The sequence below is a fragment of the Corapipo altera genome, unplaced genomic scaffold (assembly GCF_003945725.1).
Source record: "Corapipo altera isolate COAL_440 unplaced genomic scaffold, ASM394572v1 61305, whole genome shotgun sequence".
Lineage (NCBI taxonomy): Eukaryota > Metazoa > Chordata > Aves > Passeriformes > Pipridae > Corapipo > Corapipo altera.
The window spans coordinates 7564708-7579996 of record NW_020884909.1 but is presented as its reverse complement, the minus strand read 5'-3'; the positions used below and the strand labels follow the sequence as shown (position 1 = coordinate 7579996).

At 43.2% G+C, this 15289-nt stretch overlaps 1 protein-coding gene across 4 annotated transcripts in view; it reads right to left on the bottom strand.

Moving 5' to 3' along the window:
• PTCH1 (patched 1) overlaps positions 1-15289 on the bottom strand; it is a 44801-nt gene that overhangs the window by 13429 nt on the left and 16083 nt on the right. For all 4 annotated transcript variants that reach the window (XR_003529259.1, XM_027653115.1, XM_027653116.1 and 1 more), the window contains exons 11-16: positions 14937-15055; positions 11908-12307; positions 11113-11422; positions 5930-6072; positions 3810-3993; positions 1398-1678 (exon numbers count right to left, since the gene is read on the bottom strand). Coding sequence is in view for 3 of the 4 variants with exons in the window: in XM_027653115.1 (XP_027508916.1) it covers positions 1398-1678; positions 3810-3993; positions 5930-6072; positions 11113-11422; positions 11908-12307; positions 14937-15055 (1437 nt within the window). In the remaining variant the exon portion in view is untranslated. The remainder of the gene's footprint in view (positions 1-1397; positions 1679-3809; positions 3994-5929; positions 6073-11112; positions 11423-11907; positions 12308-14936; positions 15056-15289) is intronic.

The following is a 15289-nucleotide window of genomic DNA, read 5'->3' as shown; positions in this document are numbered from 1 at the left end:
CTGCTTTTACTTGCTCAATGCCAATACACTGCTGAAGAGCCAGCTTAAATTACAGTCCTAAGAACCACTTAACTGATCAAGCCTCAGTTTTATAATGGTTACAATCTATCAGTGACCAAAAAAACTACTTCTTCCTCCTTATCATGGATACCCCTCAAAACCATACATTTTCTCTTTTTCATCTGTCTCTCAGGCAATCCTTCCAGAAAAGTAACTTTGAACTACCTGTATTTGAACTCTTTTTTGTATAACTGCAAGTATAAGTGAGGATGACTTTGCAGTAGGTTTTAAAGCCCAGAAGAAAGTGAATGCCACAATCAGCTGACGAGTCTCAGGTTACAGAGGGGCTCTGAGCTTTTAAGATATTTGGGGGGATTGACATGGACAACGTGGACAGTCAAATCTAAAGGAAAGCTTTTATTTTTCTTTCATCTACCTTGTAAAATAAAAAATTGAGGAAAAAGGAGGGGAGGAAATCTGGAGAATCAACTTTAAAAGTTGCTAAAGCCAAGCAGGAAAAAAAATATAGACATACTTATAAAAGCAATGGTGGACTCTGAAAACAAATGCCTTTTCCAAGGGAAAAAAGTATGCACTACAATAAATGATTTTATAAGTTAATGAATCAAGCATAATAACATAAATTGCTTGATTAAGTGCTATAAAAAATATTCTAGACTAAACATTTACCTTTTAACATACCTGTCATATAAATGTACATTACAAAAACTAGTAACTGTTTTATGCTTTTCTACTTCTGGCGTTTTATAAACCATATGATAGTTTATGGAATTTAAACATAGGAACATCATCATTCAATTTAACTTGAATGTTTACTGAGAGGCTTATGGTACCTTGCAGAAAGCATAGGGGAGTATTCTCTTCAGTTTATAGTTTTATGCTGTGATAGCTCAGTTACACTCTTTCCACAGTATGTACTGTACAACAGAACCATTGCAGTGCTTTCCAGAAAGACTGCATTCAGAAATCAGGGAGGGAGTTTACAGGCAACTTAGTCACAAGCAGCTGCCTTGAAAAATAACTGTGTCCGACAAAAGGGCAGAAGGAATATAGAATTAGAAATTACTTTAATGAAGTTCCTAATCTTCCTCTGTCTTTATTTCTCATGTTAGTGTGCACGTGGGCGAGGGCAAAAGTTTATGTACCTTTCTAAGAAACCTTTAAAGTTGCAAAAAAGGTGGCCAGAAGATTAAGGTTATTAAGGTTTATACCTTTAGCATGAACCCTACACCCCCTCAAGTTGAATAAATATATAATGAATGATGCAATACACATACTCCACCAGAAGCCCAGACATAAACAAAACCTTCCCGGCTACAGCAAGAGCTATGCTGAAAGGAATTTGACTTCAACAAAGACCCTTATAATAAACTTACAATGATCCCAGCTGTCCAGGGGTTCAGGAGGAAGAGGGCACACACCAGAAACGTGCAAGCCAAAACCACGCTAATGGATAAGAGGAGCCAGTGGCGAAGGCCAATGTACTGCTCCCAGAAGAGGAACGGGTACCCGTTGGGGTAGCTGGAGATGCCCAGGCTGGTGTAGTTACTGCAGATGGCTCTCACTTTCTCAATAGCCTCCACAAAGTCAGAAGTTTCACGCAATCCATTGAGGTAGAAAGGGAACTGAGCGTACTCGATGGGCTCAGCTGCTGGAACTGGAGAAGTGACAGCAGTGTTAAAATGTGCATTTGGGGAGAAGATACACAGAGAGCGTGGTTAACAAAACACTTTGTTCTCCACAGCAAAATGATTAAAGGTGGTGAATTTAAATGTTACTTCTTTGGAATGAGTGGTATTTTAAAAACCCCCCCCAAACACTGAAACCAGAAGCAGTACATGAGGTTACCACATTTTATCATGCAGTGCAATGGGATGAATACAGCCTGCATCAAATCCCCAGACTATTATATATAATTTAACAGATATCTTTCAATACATGTATTTAATCCTCATTAGTGTTACAGTGGTTTTTACTGAATACCTGGTCAAAAATATCTCTCTGCAATATCAAGCAGACCATTTAAACATTTTATCCAAATGCTCCTCTTTTATGCCAATGCTGTTGCTTTGAAATCAAAGGTCATTTCCCTGAGATTAACTGAGGTCCACTGACACAAATCTAGAGAAAAATTAGGCTTGATCAGGTTGATTTTAAGATTTCCACTGAATATTTTGAAAGTCAGATTAGGAAATCTGTGTTCTGTTACTGATGGAAATTACTGGGGAAAAAAACTAATACAAAAGTAATGCTTTACTGAGGAAAAACATACCTTTTCATCCTTTAATAATTTGACACACCAACACTCTCCATACTTTTTTTGAGTGTAATGCCAAGTCTACTCTGTGACAAATAAAAAACCCCTTCTACAACAAGCATTTGGTTACTGTCGTTGTGTGTTCCAGACCCTGCAGGGTCATTCAGTTGACTTGCTTAACATGATTTGCCCTATTATAATCTCAACTATAAATTTTCATTAAGACAGGACTTGGCTGACTGCCACAAAGCGCTAGGGTTTGGATACATGGAAACATGGCTGGCTGGTTATCCAAGAGTACCAGTTGTCCTCCCTCTGCACCCTCTCTCCCTTCCCCACTGGTGTCCAACCAGCAATCCTCTCAGCAAACTGAAAGCTGAAGCAAAGCAATGAGAACTGGTACCGGTGCTCAGGAAAACAGTGAGCGACATGAAGTGGGACTTCTCCCCTAATTTAGTAGCTCTTGAACTGTATCAGTGCTGGTAGCTCAGCGTGTGAGTCACCTTGATAAAAACTTCTTAGGTATTAAGGATTGAGGGCAAACATGATAGAACCTCAGTGATGAAATTTCAGAATTACTTAGGCAGGAGTTTCATGCAAACTCCAGGCCTCTATCACAGACAGAACTATCAGGTGACACTAAAAAAAAACAATGTTCACTATAAAATTTTAGAGCATTTTTGCAACATGTTAAAACCCTGCTGTGGTGCCAGAGATGCAATGGTGCTTGGATCCCCTAAGACTACACAGTAACACCACAGAATCATAGAATCAGCTGGGTTGGAAGGGACCTCTGAGATCATCAAGTCCAACCTTTGATCCAACCCCGCTGTGGTTCTCAGCCCATGGCACTGATGCCACATCCAGTCTCAGCTTAAAAACCTCCAGGGATGGAGAGTCCACCACTTCCCTGGGCAGCCCATTCCAATGCCTGATTATCCTCTCTGGAAAGAAATTCTTTCTAATATCCAACCTAAACCTCCCCTGGCACAGCTTAAGACCATGTCCTCTTGTCTTGCTGATGGTTGCCTGGGAAAAGAGACCAACCCCCAGCTGGCTCCCCCCTCCTGTCAGGGAGTTGCAGAGAGTGAGGAGGTCTCCCCTGAGCCTCCTCTTCTCCAGGCTGAACAGCCCCAGCTCCCTCAGCCTCTCCTCACAGCACTTGTGCTCCAGTCCCTTCCCCAGCCTCGCTGCTCTCCTCTAGACCTGCTCCAGCCCCTCAATGTCCTTCCTGAGCTGAGGGCCCAGAACTGGACACAGCACTCCAGGGGTGGCCTCACCAGTGCTGAGTCCAGGGCAAGAATCACTTCCCTGGACCTGTTGGCCACACTGTTCCTGATCCAGGCCAGGATCCATTGGCCTTCTTGGCCACCTGGGCACACTCTGGCTCCTGTTCAGCTTCCTTCCATGTGCTGTCCTGCTTATTTCTGAGCCCTGTGCAGCACCAGCCAGCTGCAGGGTCACTGGTGGCTGAAGGAGCAGTGGGGACACTCACACAAGCTGTCAGACACAAAGATGAAGGGGTACTCACTCCTCAGCCGTGTCTCTGGCATGTAGTCTGCCTTGTCATGGACCCACTCCGGGCAGTGGGGGCGGATGTTGGCCTGGGAGGCAGCGTAGGCCACGGGGTCATTGCTGACCCAGGCTGTCAGGTAGATGTAGAAAGCATTTGGGTTAATGATCCCATCTGCATCCACCAGACGCTGTTTAGTCAACTGTGAAATGGAAAAAAAAAGTTGGAAGCCTTTCAGAAAGAGTTTTGCTTTCGGGGGTTTTGCCATAATGCTTTCAACAAATGGCCTGGGGATGCAACACATATAGGAGGTAAGAGAACACAAATCTTCACTTGAAGTGACTTATCAGTAAACTATTGTTTAACAATAAAAACAAAATCTAAAAAAATACAGTAACAGTGGCTAATTTATAAATTAGTACTCACGTAATATTTACAATAACTACTAAATCAGCAGATGGATCCAGAATAGACTAAATCAATTACATCCAAATTCTGAAAGACTGCAGCCAAGAGTGAAAAACAACCAAGTTGAAGAAACATATTTAAAGACATGGAAAGAAAACCTGGCAAGAGTCCCTATACATGTCTGTGTGCAGTTAACCTCTGTTGTTAACACTGAAGGAAATGCCACCCAGTAAATGGAGGAGAGCTATAAAAATAAAACAACATCTGTATAAATTTTGCTAACACTTGCCTCCTATGACCTATGTATTCAGAAAATGCCCAGCATCATGAAAGCAGATGAGTGCCCTGTGTTATTTGGGTCACTGTGGGCAGATACATCTGTGGGGTAAACAGCAGTGGTACACTTCCAGGGTTCTGTTAGCCAAATCCTGCACAGCTAGAGCTCTGACAGAGGACTCTGTGGGTGAAAAGTATTACAGGTGGGTTTTGTTTTGTTTATTTAAAATTCTGGCTCAGCTCCAGTTCCAGGTCTTTTTAATGAAATGAAAAACAACAGTGACAGCAGTAAAAAAAAAAAAAAAAAAAGTTGGATTCCAAGGATCTGGATTCAATTAGTCCACAGGATATGCAACAACTGTATGTCTTCAAGCTGTCTCTGGAACTGCAGAGCACAGTGCTCAGCCCCTGTGGGTGCACCACACTTTTCTCCCTCCCAGGCACAGGAAATTATATCAGCAGCTGCAGTCCAATTGCATTTGTTCCACAGCGTACCTGGTGCTCTCTGCTAAACAAAATCTCACTGAAGGTTTTCTCTTCAACTCACTTACTTGGTCTAACTCATAGCTGAGGCTTCATTCAGCCCTGACAGCATGTTGCTGTACAGCAGTGTGCTTCACACACCATAGTGACTCTGAACAATGTGCACTGTAAATCTGTCACCTTTAACGCCAGGGACAAAAAAGGGACACAATAAGCAGAACTGCCAAGAAGCTCACTAGAAAGACTGTTCTGCTGCCTGAAGGCACAGTGAGCCACTGATGACTCCCAGAGAGGAGAAGTTACGTTATTGCAGAATTTCTCTTCAAGGTTTGAAATCTAATTTTAGTGTAAGGAGTCACACCCAATGTATTCCACCTATCAATGGCTACCACAAATGCAGTCATATGCTGTGGTAACTTCAGGCATATTTTATTTAGGCAGCTCTAACAACTGCCATTCTTAGTTCTCCAACAGTTTACATGTATTTAGTGATGAGGGTACAAGAATATGACATTGCACGTCATGATTTCAGTCTCCTTCCTCTACCATTCATCAACATCATTTGTTAAATGTTTTGTTTTACATAAATCAGTAGGAACAAACCAAATAATTGCAAAGTCTGGCCTAGGACTGGACTCCATCTACCTAGAGACGCAGAGAAGCATTTTTCTCAATAATTTCAAAGGGAACTGAGTGTGTCTGACACAGGAGCAGCACTGACTGCACACCAACCAGTAACAATCAAGGGCTGGCATTCCCCGCATTGGTTTGGAACACTGTGCAACACAGGCCAGACTGCAGCTAAGAAGTGGCTTCAGCAAAGTCAGTGAGGCCATGCAAGTAAGCTGTAGCTCAGACACTCAGCTCCTTGAGCTGGAAAAAAGAAACTTAGGACAAGCTCTATGCGCCTTCCATCACTCCTGATGACTTCTGTATTGCTGTGTAAACCAGCATGGACTCTGATACACTACCTGGCTGATGTCAATGGGTTTTGCACGGTTGCCTGTTTGTACCAAGAGTTTGTAAGCCAAAACAGCATCATCAGATCCATTTTTATAGTTGTTGTAAGTGATCTTCCCAGTTTCCCAGTCACTGTCAAATGCATCTTGAAGTCCTGAAGAGTTAAGGGAGGCAAAGGGAACACAGAACAAGTAGGTAAGTAATCACCCTTACAAACAAATTTCAGAAGGAGAAAGAACAATGTCTTTTTCATAGCTGGATCAGGATGAAAATTAGGCACCTGCTGCCTCCTACGTTTGGGGCTCCTCATTCATTGTCAGTGTGTGGGATGGTAAAAATATCAGTTCTGTGCCTGATATTTTGCCCAAAGAAAGGCAGGGGAAGGAAGAAAATGCAAGAGAGAAGTCCCAGAAGTCTTCCTATGCTGTGCAGACCAGCAAAGCTGAGCAAGCAAGCTGCAGATGCATTGTGCCATGTAAACAGCTTCCCCTCAAGGCAAACTGGACATCTTCTCCAAGTACTCTGCTTGGAGAAGTGTATGGGAAACAGTTAATCTTATCTAGAATAAAAATTGGTTTTCCTCATGAACCACAATTCCAGAATCATCACACTCAAAACATCATATGCATATTTGCAGTTATCACCTCTTTCATACACACTACTAAAAACAAAGCTGAAGTCTTGCCCTGACCTGAGTGGTGCCAGAACAGAAAAGGGCTCAGCTCAGCCCTCATCCAACTTCACCACCTAAAAACCAGAGGAGGCATTTAGACTGTTACCTAGGAGGGAAACACTCTCCTGACTCCCCTCTGCCTCACAAAAACTCTGGCTGAGTGCACTGAGCCACAGAGAAGGACACACACGGCTCTCATTAACTGCTTTGGGCTACTGCAGAGCACTGAGGCAATAGCTTCTATGCTATAACCAGAAATTCCACTACAAGGGGGGAAAAAAAACACACTCAAACTTTCAACTTCAAACAGCAACTCAGCTGCTCCTCAAGCACAGCATGAGCGAACACGATTTTGTCAATTTGTTCCATCTGTTCAACTTGTGCAGCTAATACAAGTCATGGGATCTGCTGCCAGCACATGTAAAGATCACAGCCAACACCTATTCACTCTCAACTGTTATTTTCCTCCTTGCCACCCTTCAATACCTCACAGCAGAAATTTGGATCAGGTTTAGCACAGGAAGCCACAGCCCAGCACAAGGAGGCTCTGAGCAGGCAGATGACAAACCGCATGTCCAGGGCAGGGAGAGCGGCAGTGCAGGAAATCACAGACCCACCTCACAGCTGAGCTGGGGAACCCTAATGAGAACCATCACTGCAGCCTGGAGAGGTTACCTACAGCTGTACCCAGATAAGAGAGGGACAGAGTACCTGCTGCCATCCGCAAACCCACCCTGCTCCCTCGCAAACCATCCCCCGTTGTCGTGTCACTGAATTGTGTCAAATCCTGTGAATCCACCAGGCTGAGAACCAAACAGTGAGAGAGGCCTGCCAGAGCTCTGCCTGCAGCCCTGCAGCTCCAGCCCAGGAGGAGGACAGTTTGCCATCAGGTTTTATGGCATCACCAGAGGACTTTGGGGTCCCTTTTGAAAAAAAGCTTTGTTTGATGGCACCCTCAGAGAGGGGAAATGTGCAAAACCACCAATCCATCTCTCCTGTGCCATGTCAGCCTCTCAGAAAGCGGCCAGATAAGAGTTATTTATGCTGTTACACCAGTCACATGAAAGCCAACTTCGGGAAGTTAGGAGAAGGCTGTCAAAAAAGCACGTAGAAAAAAATGGAGACCACCTAAGAACAGCTTAACTTCCAATTAAAGGTGGTTCCCTTCAGCAGGAGGAGCACACAAACTGCTGTAACAGAGTCTCAGGGCAGAGCTTTCAGACAAACATCCCGCCCCTGTCAGGGGGCTCCAGAGACACACAGTAACAAATAAATCCATCCTCATGTGACAGTACTAGTTCATGGTTGCAAAAGAGTCTGCAGAAAGAATATCCAGAAACTACTATCAGTTGTGCTTAATTTCTAAAGGATTTCAAACTGTCAATAATTAAAATTTCCCTTTACACTTTGAAATCAGTAGTAGAGTTGCTGCTTTCAAAGCAAACATGTTCATATCAATTATTTTAAAAGACATATAATCATTCATAAATGAGATTAACAAAATGTTTCTGGGCATAAAAATAAAAGCATCTTGTTGACCTCTTTCTGTGGAAAAGTTATAAAAGTTGAGGGAATTTAAAAAATCTTATATATGTGAATTTTTCACATCAGCAGTCACTTTTGCTTAATGCTTTCGAAATGACAACATCCAAAATTATGTGGGATGCAGGAATGGGGGTGAGGAAGGAATTCCTACTGACTCATGTGAACAGCTGCCACCATGAAACACCAGATAAGATTTCCCTTTGCAAAAACACGCTTAATTAGAAGGCAGCAGGGAATTCAAGCTACCTAATTTACATTCGGTCACTTACAAAAATAATGTTAACATTTACAGTTAAAGTGAGTGATTAGTGTTAGTTGCATTTTCAGTAACAGAAAATATGCTAACATAACAGGATACTAAAAAGTAAAAATACAAGCGGACCTCTGAAAAGAGAAATACATTAGGCAGAAAGCACTCCACTGCTATTAAATGAGGCAAAATGTGTGGCTGAGACCAAGGACACCTTCTTGATTAAAAAATGCTTTTGTTCACATGTTGCTTCCCTCGCTCTGCTGGACAAATGTGTTTGTGTCAGAAGGCCATCTTGAGCCATTAACCTCTAGCACTAAATTCACAGTCAAGTTGTCAGGAATTAGCCATGCAGTTCAAAGCTGTCCCTCCAGCATGTAAAAACATACCAGTAGAACTGTTCCACCTCACTGAGGATCCTCCCTGAACCCAGCCTGAAACCACACCTCGTTTGTAAATTCTATCTTCACCTTCCCTTCCTGTGACTCCCCTGGCACCAGCCACAGCAGATGACAATCAGGTATTATTCAGCCTATTATTACCTGCACCTCGAGGTAATTCTCCAGCTGTGGCAAGTGTGGCAGCTTCTAGTATAAGAGTTTAGCTCCCCCCTGTTACATCAATGCCCTGTACCACTTGAAAACGTAACTTCTTTCTACTGACACGTCTCAATATCCTCCTTTGCAGATTCTGGAATGCAGTATCACACTGTGTGCAGACAACCTGCGATTTTATGAAGCAACAGGGTTGTATTAATTGTGCCCCTTTCAGGGAAGGAGGGTAGGAGGAGTAAGGATACAGACCTAAATGCTAAATAATAATAAAAATGATTAATTCTAGAACTGTGGGTAATCAATGGGCAAAGCAATGCACCATCCATCACAGGGCTGGCATGTCCACTTGGACCACAGCAAGCCATTGCTTCCTGGATTCTCCTTGGCCTTTCCTCCACAGCTTTTCAGCTCCATGCAGCACACTCAGGGGACCAGGAACACACACAGCTCCTCCAGCAGAAGAAAAGAAGAGGACAAGTAAGGACAGGCAGGCTCATGTGGACTGGAGTGGGAGAGGGAACTATGTGCTGAACCAGTCACAGAACAGGAACAGCCCTAAGAGCAGAGCAGGTTTGGGAAGGTCTCTGTGAGCACAGAGACAGCCTGCACACAGCCCTGAGCAGCTGAGTGTGGAGGGAACAGGGAGGCACCCGAGGTGGAAGGGGTTTGGGAAAGCACATGGTGCACCTGAGAGAGGGGCACTGGTAACGGGAGGCACTCCTGGGAGCAGCCCCAACTGGGCCAGCCTCCAGACTTCCCTGGGAGCAGCCTGCCAGGGAGCTCATCCAAGGGCACCTCTTCCCGACTTTATCGCTGGCAGACTGTGCTGAGGCTGAGCACTAATAAAGCTTCCTGAACACAATCTCAGATTTCCACCTCCCTCACGGGAAGGGGGGGGGAAGTGAAAGGTGGGACACATCAGACACATTTTTTTCCTACTGTTTTGGAACAGCAACAAAAAACACCCACAAAAGAAACAAACAGCAGAGGTATAAGAGCATCTGGAAAAGCATGTAGAAAGATGATTGCTTAGAAATCTAGAAAGTATAACAAGGTTCCAACCCAGCAAAACATCTAAGTTATGCTGAATTTTCCTCCTGCCAGTAATGCCTTCCCTTACAGCTCAACATGCTTATGCAAGCAAAATATTTTAAATCAAGCTTCCCGTAAGTAGACTGTAATGAATTGATCTAAAATATTTAAAAATCATTAAAAAAACCCAAAGCTGAGAGCCAAAATACTGCTTTGCATTATTTATCAATGCATTAAACACACAGAAAACTTACTCATTTCGTATAGATCTATCACTAAGATGCATCTGCTTTCCTAATATTGCCTGACTTATTTTCGGAAGAAATAAAATACCCCAGTTACTGACAGTTACCTACATATTCTCTAAGAATCACTGGCTGCACTGGTCACCTGTACACACTTAAGGTTAAAATTTACAGCCTTACTATGTCAGGACAATTTATTTTTCTGTAAGCAAAAGCTTCCTGAAGATTCTCCCAACAGAAAGACAGAGGTAAGAGAGATGTACTCCTTGGCAGGGCATGTTTGCTGTTAAATTTCCTAAGATGAAACAGTTCTATTTATTTTAAATACAAAACTCTTCAGCACAGAAAAAGCAGCCCGACAGAAAGAGTAAGGATGCTTGACTGGAAATCTAGAACATGCAGTAAGTTTCCAATCCAATAAAACACATAAGCCACACTGAATTGTCTTCATGCCAGCAGTCCCAGACGAAGCCAACAGCATCACTCACTCAAGAGCTGTAAGTGAAGCCTGTGTAAGAATACATCACTGGACTGGGACTTTTCATTTACTGTTCTGAAAACACTCAGCAAAACATTTATTTACCCAAGACAGTGAGCCATATCTGGCCGTTAATTATAATGGCTAAATGCAGAACCCCTCATTAGCTGCTTAGAAATTATTGGCATGGATACAACCACTTAAAGCTTCAGAACTGTCTTACTAGGGAGTAAACATAAATTCTTTGTGTTTAAGTGACCTGCTGGAGGAACAGCAAGGTCCTGTGTGATTTTGGAGCAGCACCCCGGCATCCTCCCCCAGCCTTCAGCTGTGTGACCCCACCTGAAGGCAGCAACACCAGGGTGAGCAACACTTACTTCTGCCCAGCTACGAAAAGTTTGTGTAACACTCCCTTACCTTGCAGCCAGTCTCGAAAGTAGTGCAACCACATTTTGGGGAGCTGCCTGTCCTCTTCCAACAAAACATATGTCACGTTGCTGAAACTTCTGTGAAGTTCATAAAGTAAGTGCTGGACATTTGGATAGTCTGCTTTCTGTGTCACAATATACATGTTGTAGAATGAGAAGTACTTGAATTGTGCAGCAATAAAGTCATATTCCCGTGTCTCCCGTGGTACAATGTCTGTGAGATCTAGTCCATCTCTCACCCGGGTAGTTCCATAAAGGCTGAGCCCAAGTAAACCCAGAAAAAGAAAAATAACCACAATCTGCAACAGAAAATGGAAATGGTTTTTGGTTTAGGTTTCTAAAGCAACTAACAATTCATACTGTCACACTACAAAGCCAGGTTCAAACTTAACATCCATCAGTCTACTTTCAAGTTTTTCTTTCTTCTGTCCTTTTTTTTTCCTTACACATACATACTACAAGACTAAGCTGATTTGAGCTTCATTGAAGGGGCTCTGAATCACAGATGAGAAATTTAAATTGCAGTGAAGTTTAAAAGCGGCTTTAATTTCCCTATTCACAAGCTTACATTACTAAAAGACATCAAAACCCTCACTCATACCTACATTCTAAAAGTGTGTCTCTACAGCACTTGCAAGATAAAACTTTTAAAGTAAGAAATGAGCTGTAAAATTATTAAGAACTGTTATTCCACAAGAATTGTATTTATTCCTTATATTTTATACTACTGCCAAAAGACAATGTTTGGAAAATGGGTGAATAGTTCCCTAAAAACAAAATCTACCTTAGCTTTTGGTTTCAGGAGGAAGGGAGCATAATGCTTCTCTGCAAAGGACGAGAGTGTCCACTTGGTACAGGGTGGCTCCAGACAACGCACGCCGGAGTCTGGGAATTGGGAGAGCAAATCCCTCGTTGAGCTGGTGCTCTCTGGGCTCTGGCAGCTCAGGTTGTCCTGTGTCACTGTCACGGGCTGCACGGATATCTCGGAGCGGGGCTCTGCGGTGGTGTAGAACACCTGCGTGTGGGGGTCGTACTCGGTGCGCAGCTGCACTGTGGACTGCATTGTGATCTGGGTCTCATGGGCAAAGCTGTGGCTGCTGTAGGGGGGTGGGGGGCTGTAGCAAGCGCTGTCGCTCTCTGCATACACCTGGGGCTCAATCTGGATCACCCTGGTGACACACGGGCTGCAAGAGAAGAGAAAAACATCTGATTGCATTTCGACGGGTCTTTATTTCAGTCACAGTAGACTGGATAATATGTCTTCACCTGAGACTGCTTCTACTGCTGTTGGATGGTGTTTACAGAGCCATAGTGTTGTCTACTCTCTCATATGGATCTGAATCCTGGGTCATCTACCGCCACCACCTGCGACTCCTCAAACGCTTCCATCAACGCTGCCTCCGTACAATCCTAAACATCCACTGCTCAGATTATGGGACCAATCCATCTGTTCTAGAACAAGCAGCAGTCACAAGCATTGAGGCCATGTTGCTGAGAACACAGCTGTGCTGGGCAGGGCACGTCTCCAGGATGAAGGACCAACCACCCCCTCCCTAAGATCTTGCTCTATGGTGAACTTGCCACCGGCTGCTGCAAGAGAGGAGCCCCAAAGAGGAGATACAAGGACTGCCTGAAACAACATCTCAGCCTTGGCCATATTGATCACCAGAACTGGTCTACTCTGGCCTCCAATCGGGAGGTCTGCAGACACACCATCTATAATGCTGCTGATACCTTTGAGAACACAGCAGGATCACCCTGGAGGAGAAAAGACAGCGCAGAAAGAATCGTGTCTTGCAGAATTTACCACCTCAGGAGTCTTTCTGCTCTGCCTTTTGCAACCAGACGTGTCTGTCTCGTATTGGCCTCATAAGCCACCAGTGTGTTTGTAACAAACGTGGGTAGAGCCCTTCCCAAATCTTCCTTCACGAAGCCCAGCCATGATGTAACGCTCAGATGTCAATTTTATTCTGCACCTTCAGGAAACACCTCTCAGACATGGTTCACAGTGTGCAGGCCTTTGAGAATACGTGTACATTTCTTGTGCTCCGGAAAGAAGGAAACAGCATCCGTCTGAAGACACTGACATCTACACACCCCACTCCATTAATTACACATGCTAATCATTAATTACACATGCTAATCATTAATTACACATGCTAATCAGGTCACTATGCAGGCAGCTGCACACAGTCCGAATGCACAGTGAGTTTGCACCTATGCACCCACGCTGAGAATTAGGATACTTGCACCAAGAGGTAAAAACATGACATACTTAGATCTTCTGTTTAGAACTACTGAAGTAACTGTTAAATAATATTCAGGCTTTCTGGATAAGATCTCAGACTTCCAGGAGGCAGGTTGAAACCACTCACCATACACTGACTGAATCTTCTATAATTCAATTAAAAAATTAATGTGATGATTCATTCCTAGGAAGGGTAGGCAATATGAAGAGACAAAATCACAGGCATAATTGGAGCATTCCCTTTATTTTAGTCTATGCAAGACCCTAACAGGTACCTAGTTTATAATAAAAAAAAAAAAAATTATCAGAGACAAACCTCTTCCTGCACATGAGAAATTACAAATGGATAACAGCACACAATATCAAGTATTTTTCACCAAGTGGACAAATCCCACAAAAACAAGAGGAATTCAGAATGCTGTCTACCTAAACAAAGCAAGCTCTCACTAACTGCATTTCTTCATGTGCAAATGGGCTGAATTCTGATTCACATTTGGTGCAACTTTAGATGAGGGAATAAATGGCAGGTCTGACTGCCCTGTATTTCTAAGAATCAGGGCTCCAAGACTCTAATACATTAGGTCATCTGTTGAAATTATGACTGAACCAGAAATAGAAAGTAGGAGTCCTGGGGGATCAGCTCCCTGTTCTACCCACTCAGAAGCAAATTCAGTAAAGTGCTTTCTTCCTTTGACACTGAAATATCAAAACTGTCAGCTCCCAGATGCATGTAAAAGGCTAAGAGGACACGTGGTGGATTCTCCACATCCTGGTTATGGACAGTAAGAGTACACGTGTAGAAATGTAGCTGATCCTCTTCATTAAGTCAAAAGCAAAATCTACGGCAGAAAAGATGTCTAATTTCTAAGCAGTGGCTTCACTGATGACAGCAGGCTCCTCCCAGCCCCACTGTAGGCTCAGAGCTGGCTGTGTATCAGGTAAGAGTACATTTATACACTCTTCAGAATGGCAGTATTACCACTAAATTAATATTGCAGCCATAACTTCATCAAGCATTATCTTGTAATGGTATTGATCATTCCTTATAGTTCTATGAAAAACTCATCTAAGGGGAAGTCACTTTACAGTTTATTTATTTGGGTTTAAAGGAATAAAAGTGTAAAAATTAGCACATAATGATTTACTGTAAGTGAGGCTTCTGTGTCCTGAGTTATGTACAGTTTTCCAAGACTGCCCAGTACTGGCACTGGACACCTTGCAGTATCTCATAACATTCTAAAAATACTTGAAGATATTCCTAAATCATGGAGCTTTTATCCGCTTTCAAAGAGTTGTTCTCCAACAGTCAAAATGAACACATGTACGAATGAAGGGAAAAGTGCAGGGGGAAGGGGAAGTGGGGGAAAGAGAGGTAAAGGGAGACATGTTATTTGCTTCCCCTCAGGCAGGCAAAAACCAAGGTAGCAAATATAAGTCAGTCACTAGCAACGAAATCATAAAAACATGACCCCGCTCCAGTGAAGAACTTCCACTCCTGAGGAGGAACTGAGGCCCTGACTGGTGACCACAAAACAGACACACATCAACCTGCTGCTCAATCTCACCTTGTGAAACAGCAGAATATGTCCAGTCTCCTGTCCTCCCGACGATAGAGATCCATGCTCAGGATAGCAGGGAAAATCAACAGGACCATGGCAAAGTTGAACACCACCACAACTGCTGCCTGGAGACAACCACAGGAGAAGTGATGTTGCTAAACTTCATGTCAGGTCATCAGCTTTACAAAGCATAAAGATTCCTTTAAATTTTCATCCATTCACCGATTTACCACTTCAAGCTTTTCCCTGAGCAAACTGGGTGATGTGTTTTTACATTCCCATTTCATTACGGAAGGTCTATCATAGTTAATTAATTAATTTTAATAGTAAACTTTGTATTATTTTAATACATCTGTGCC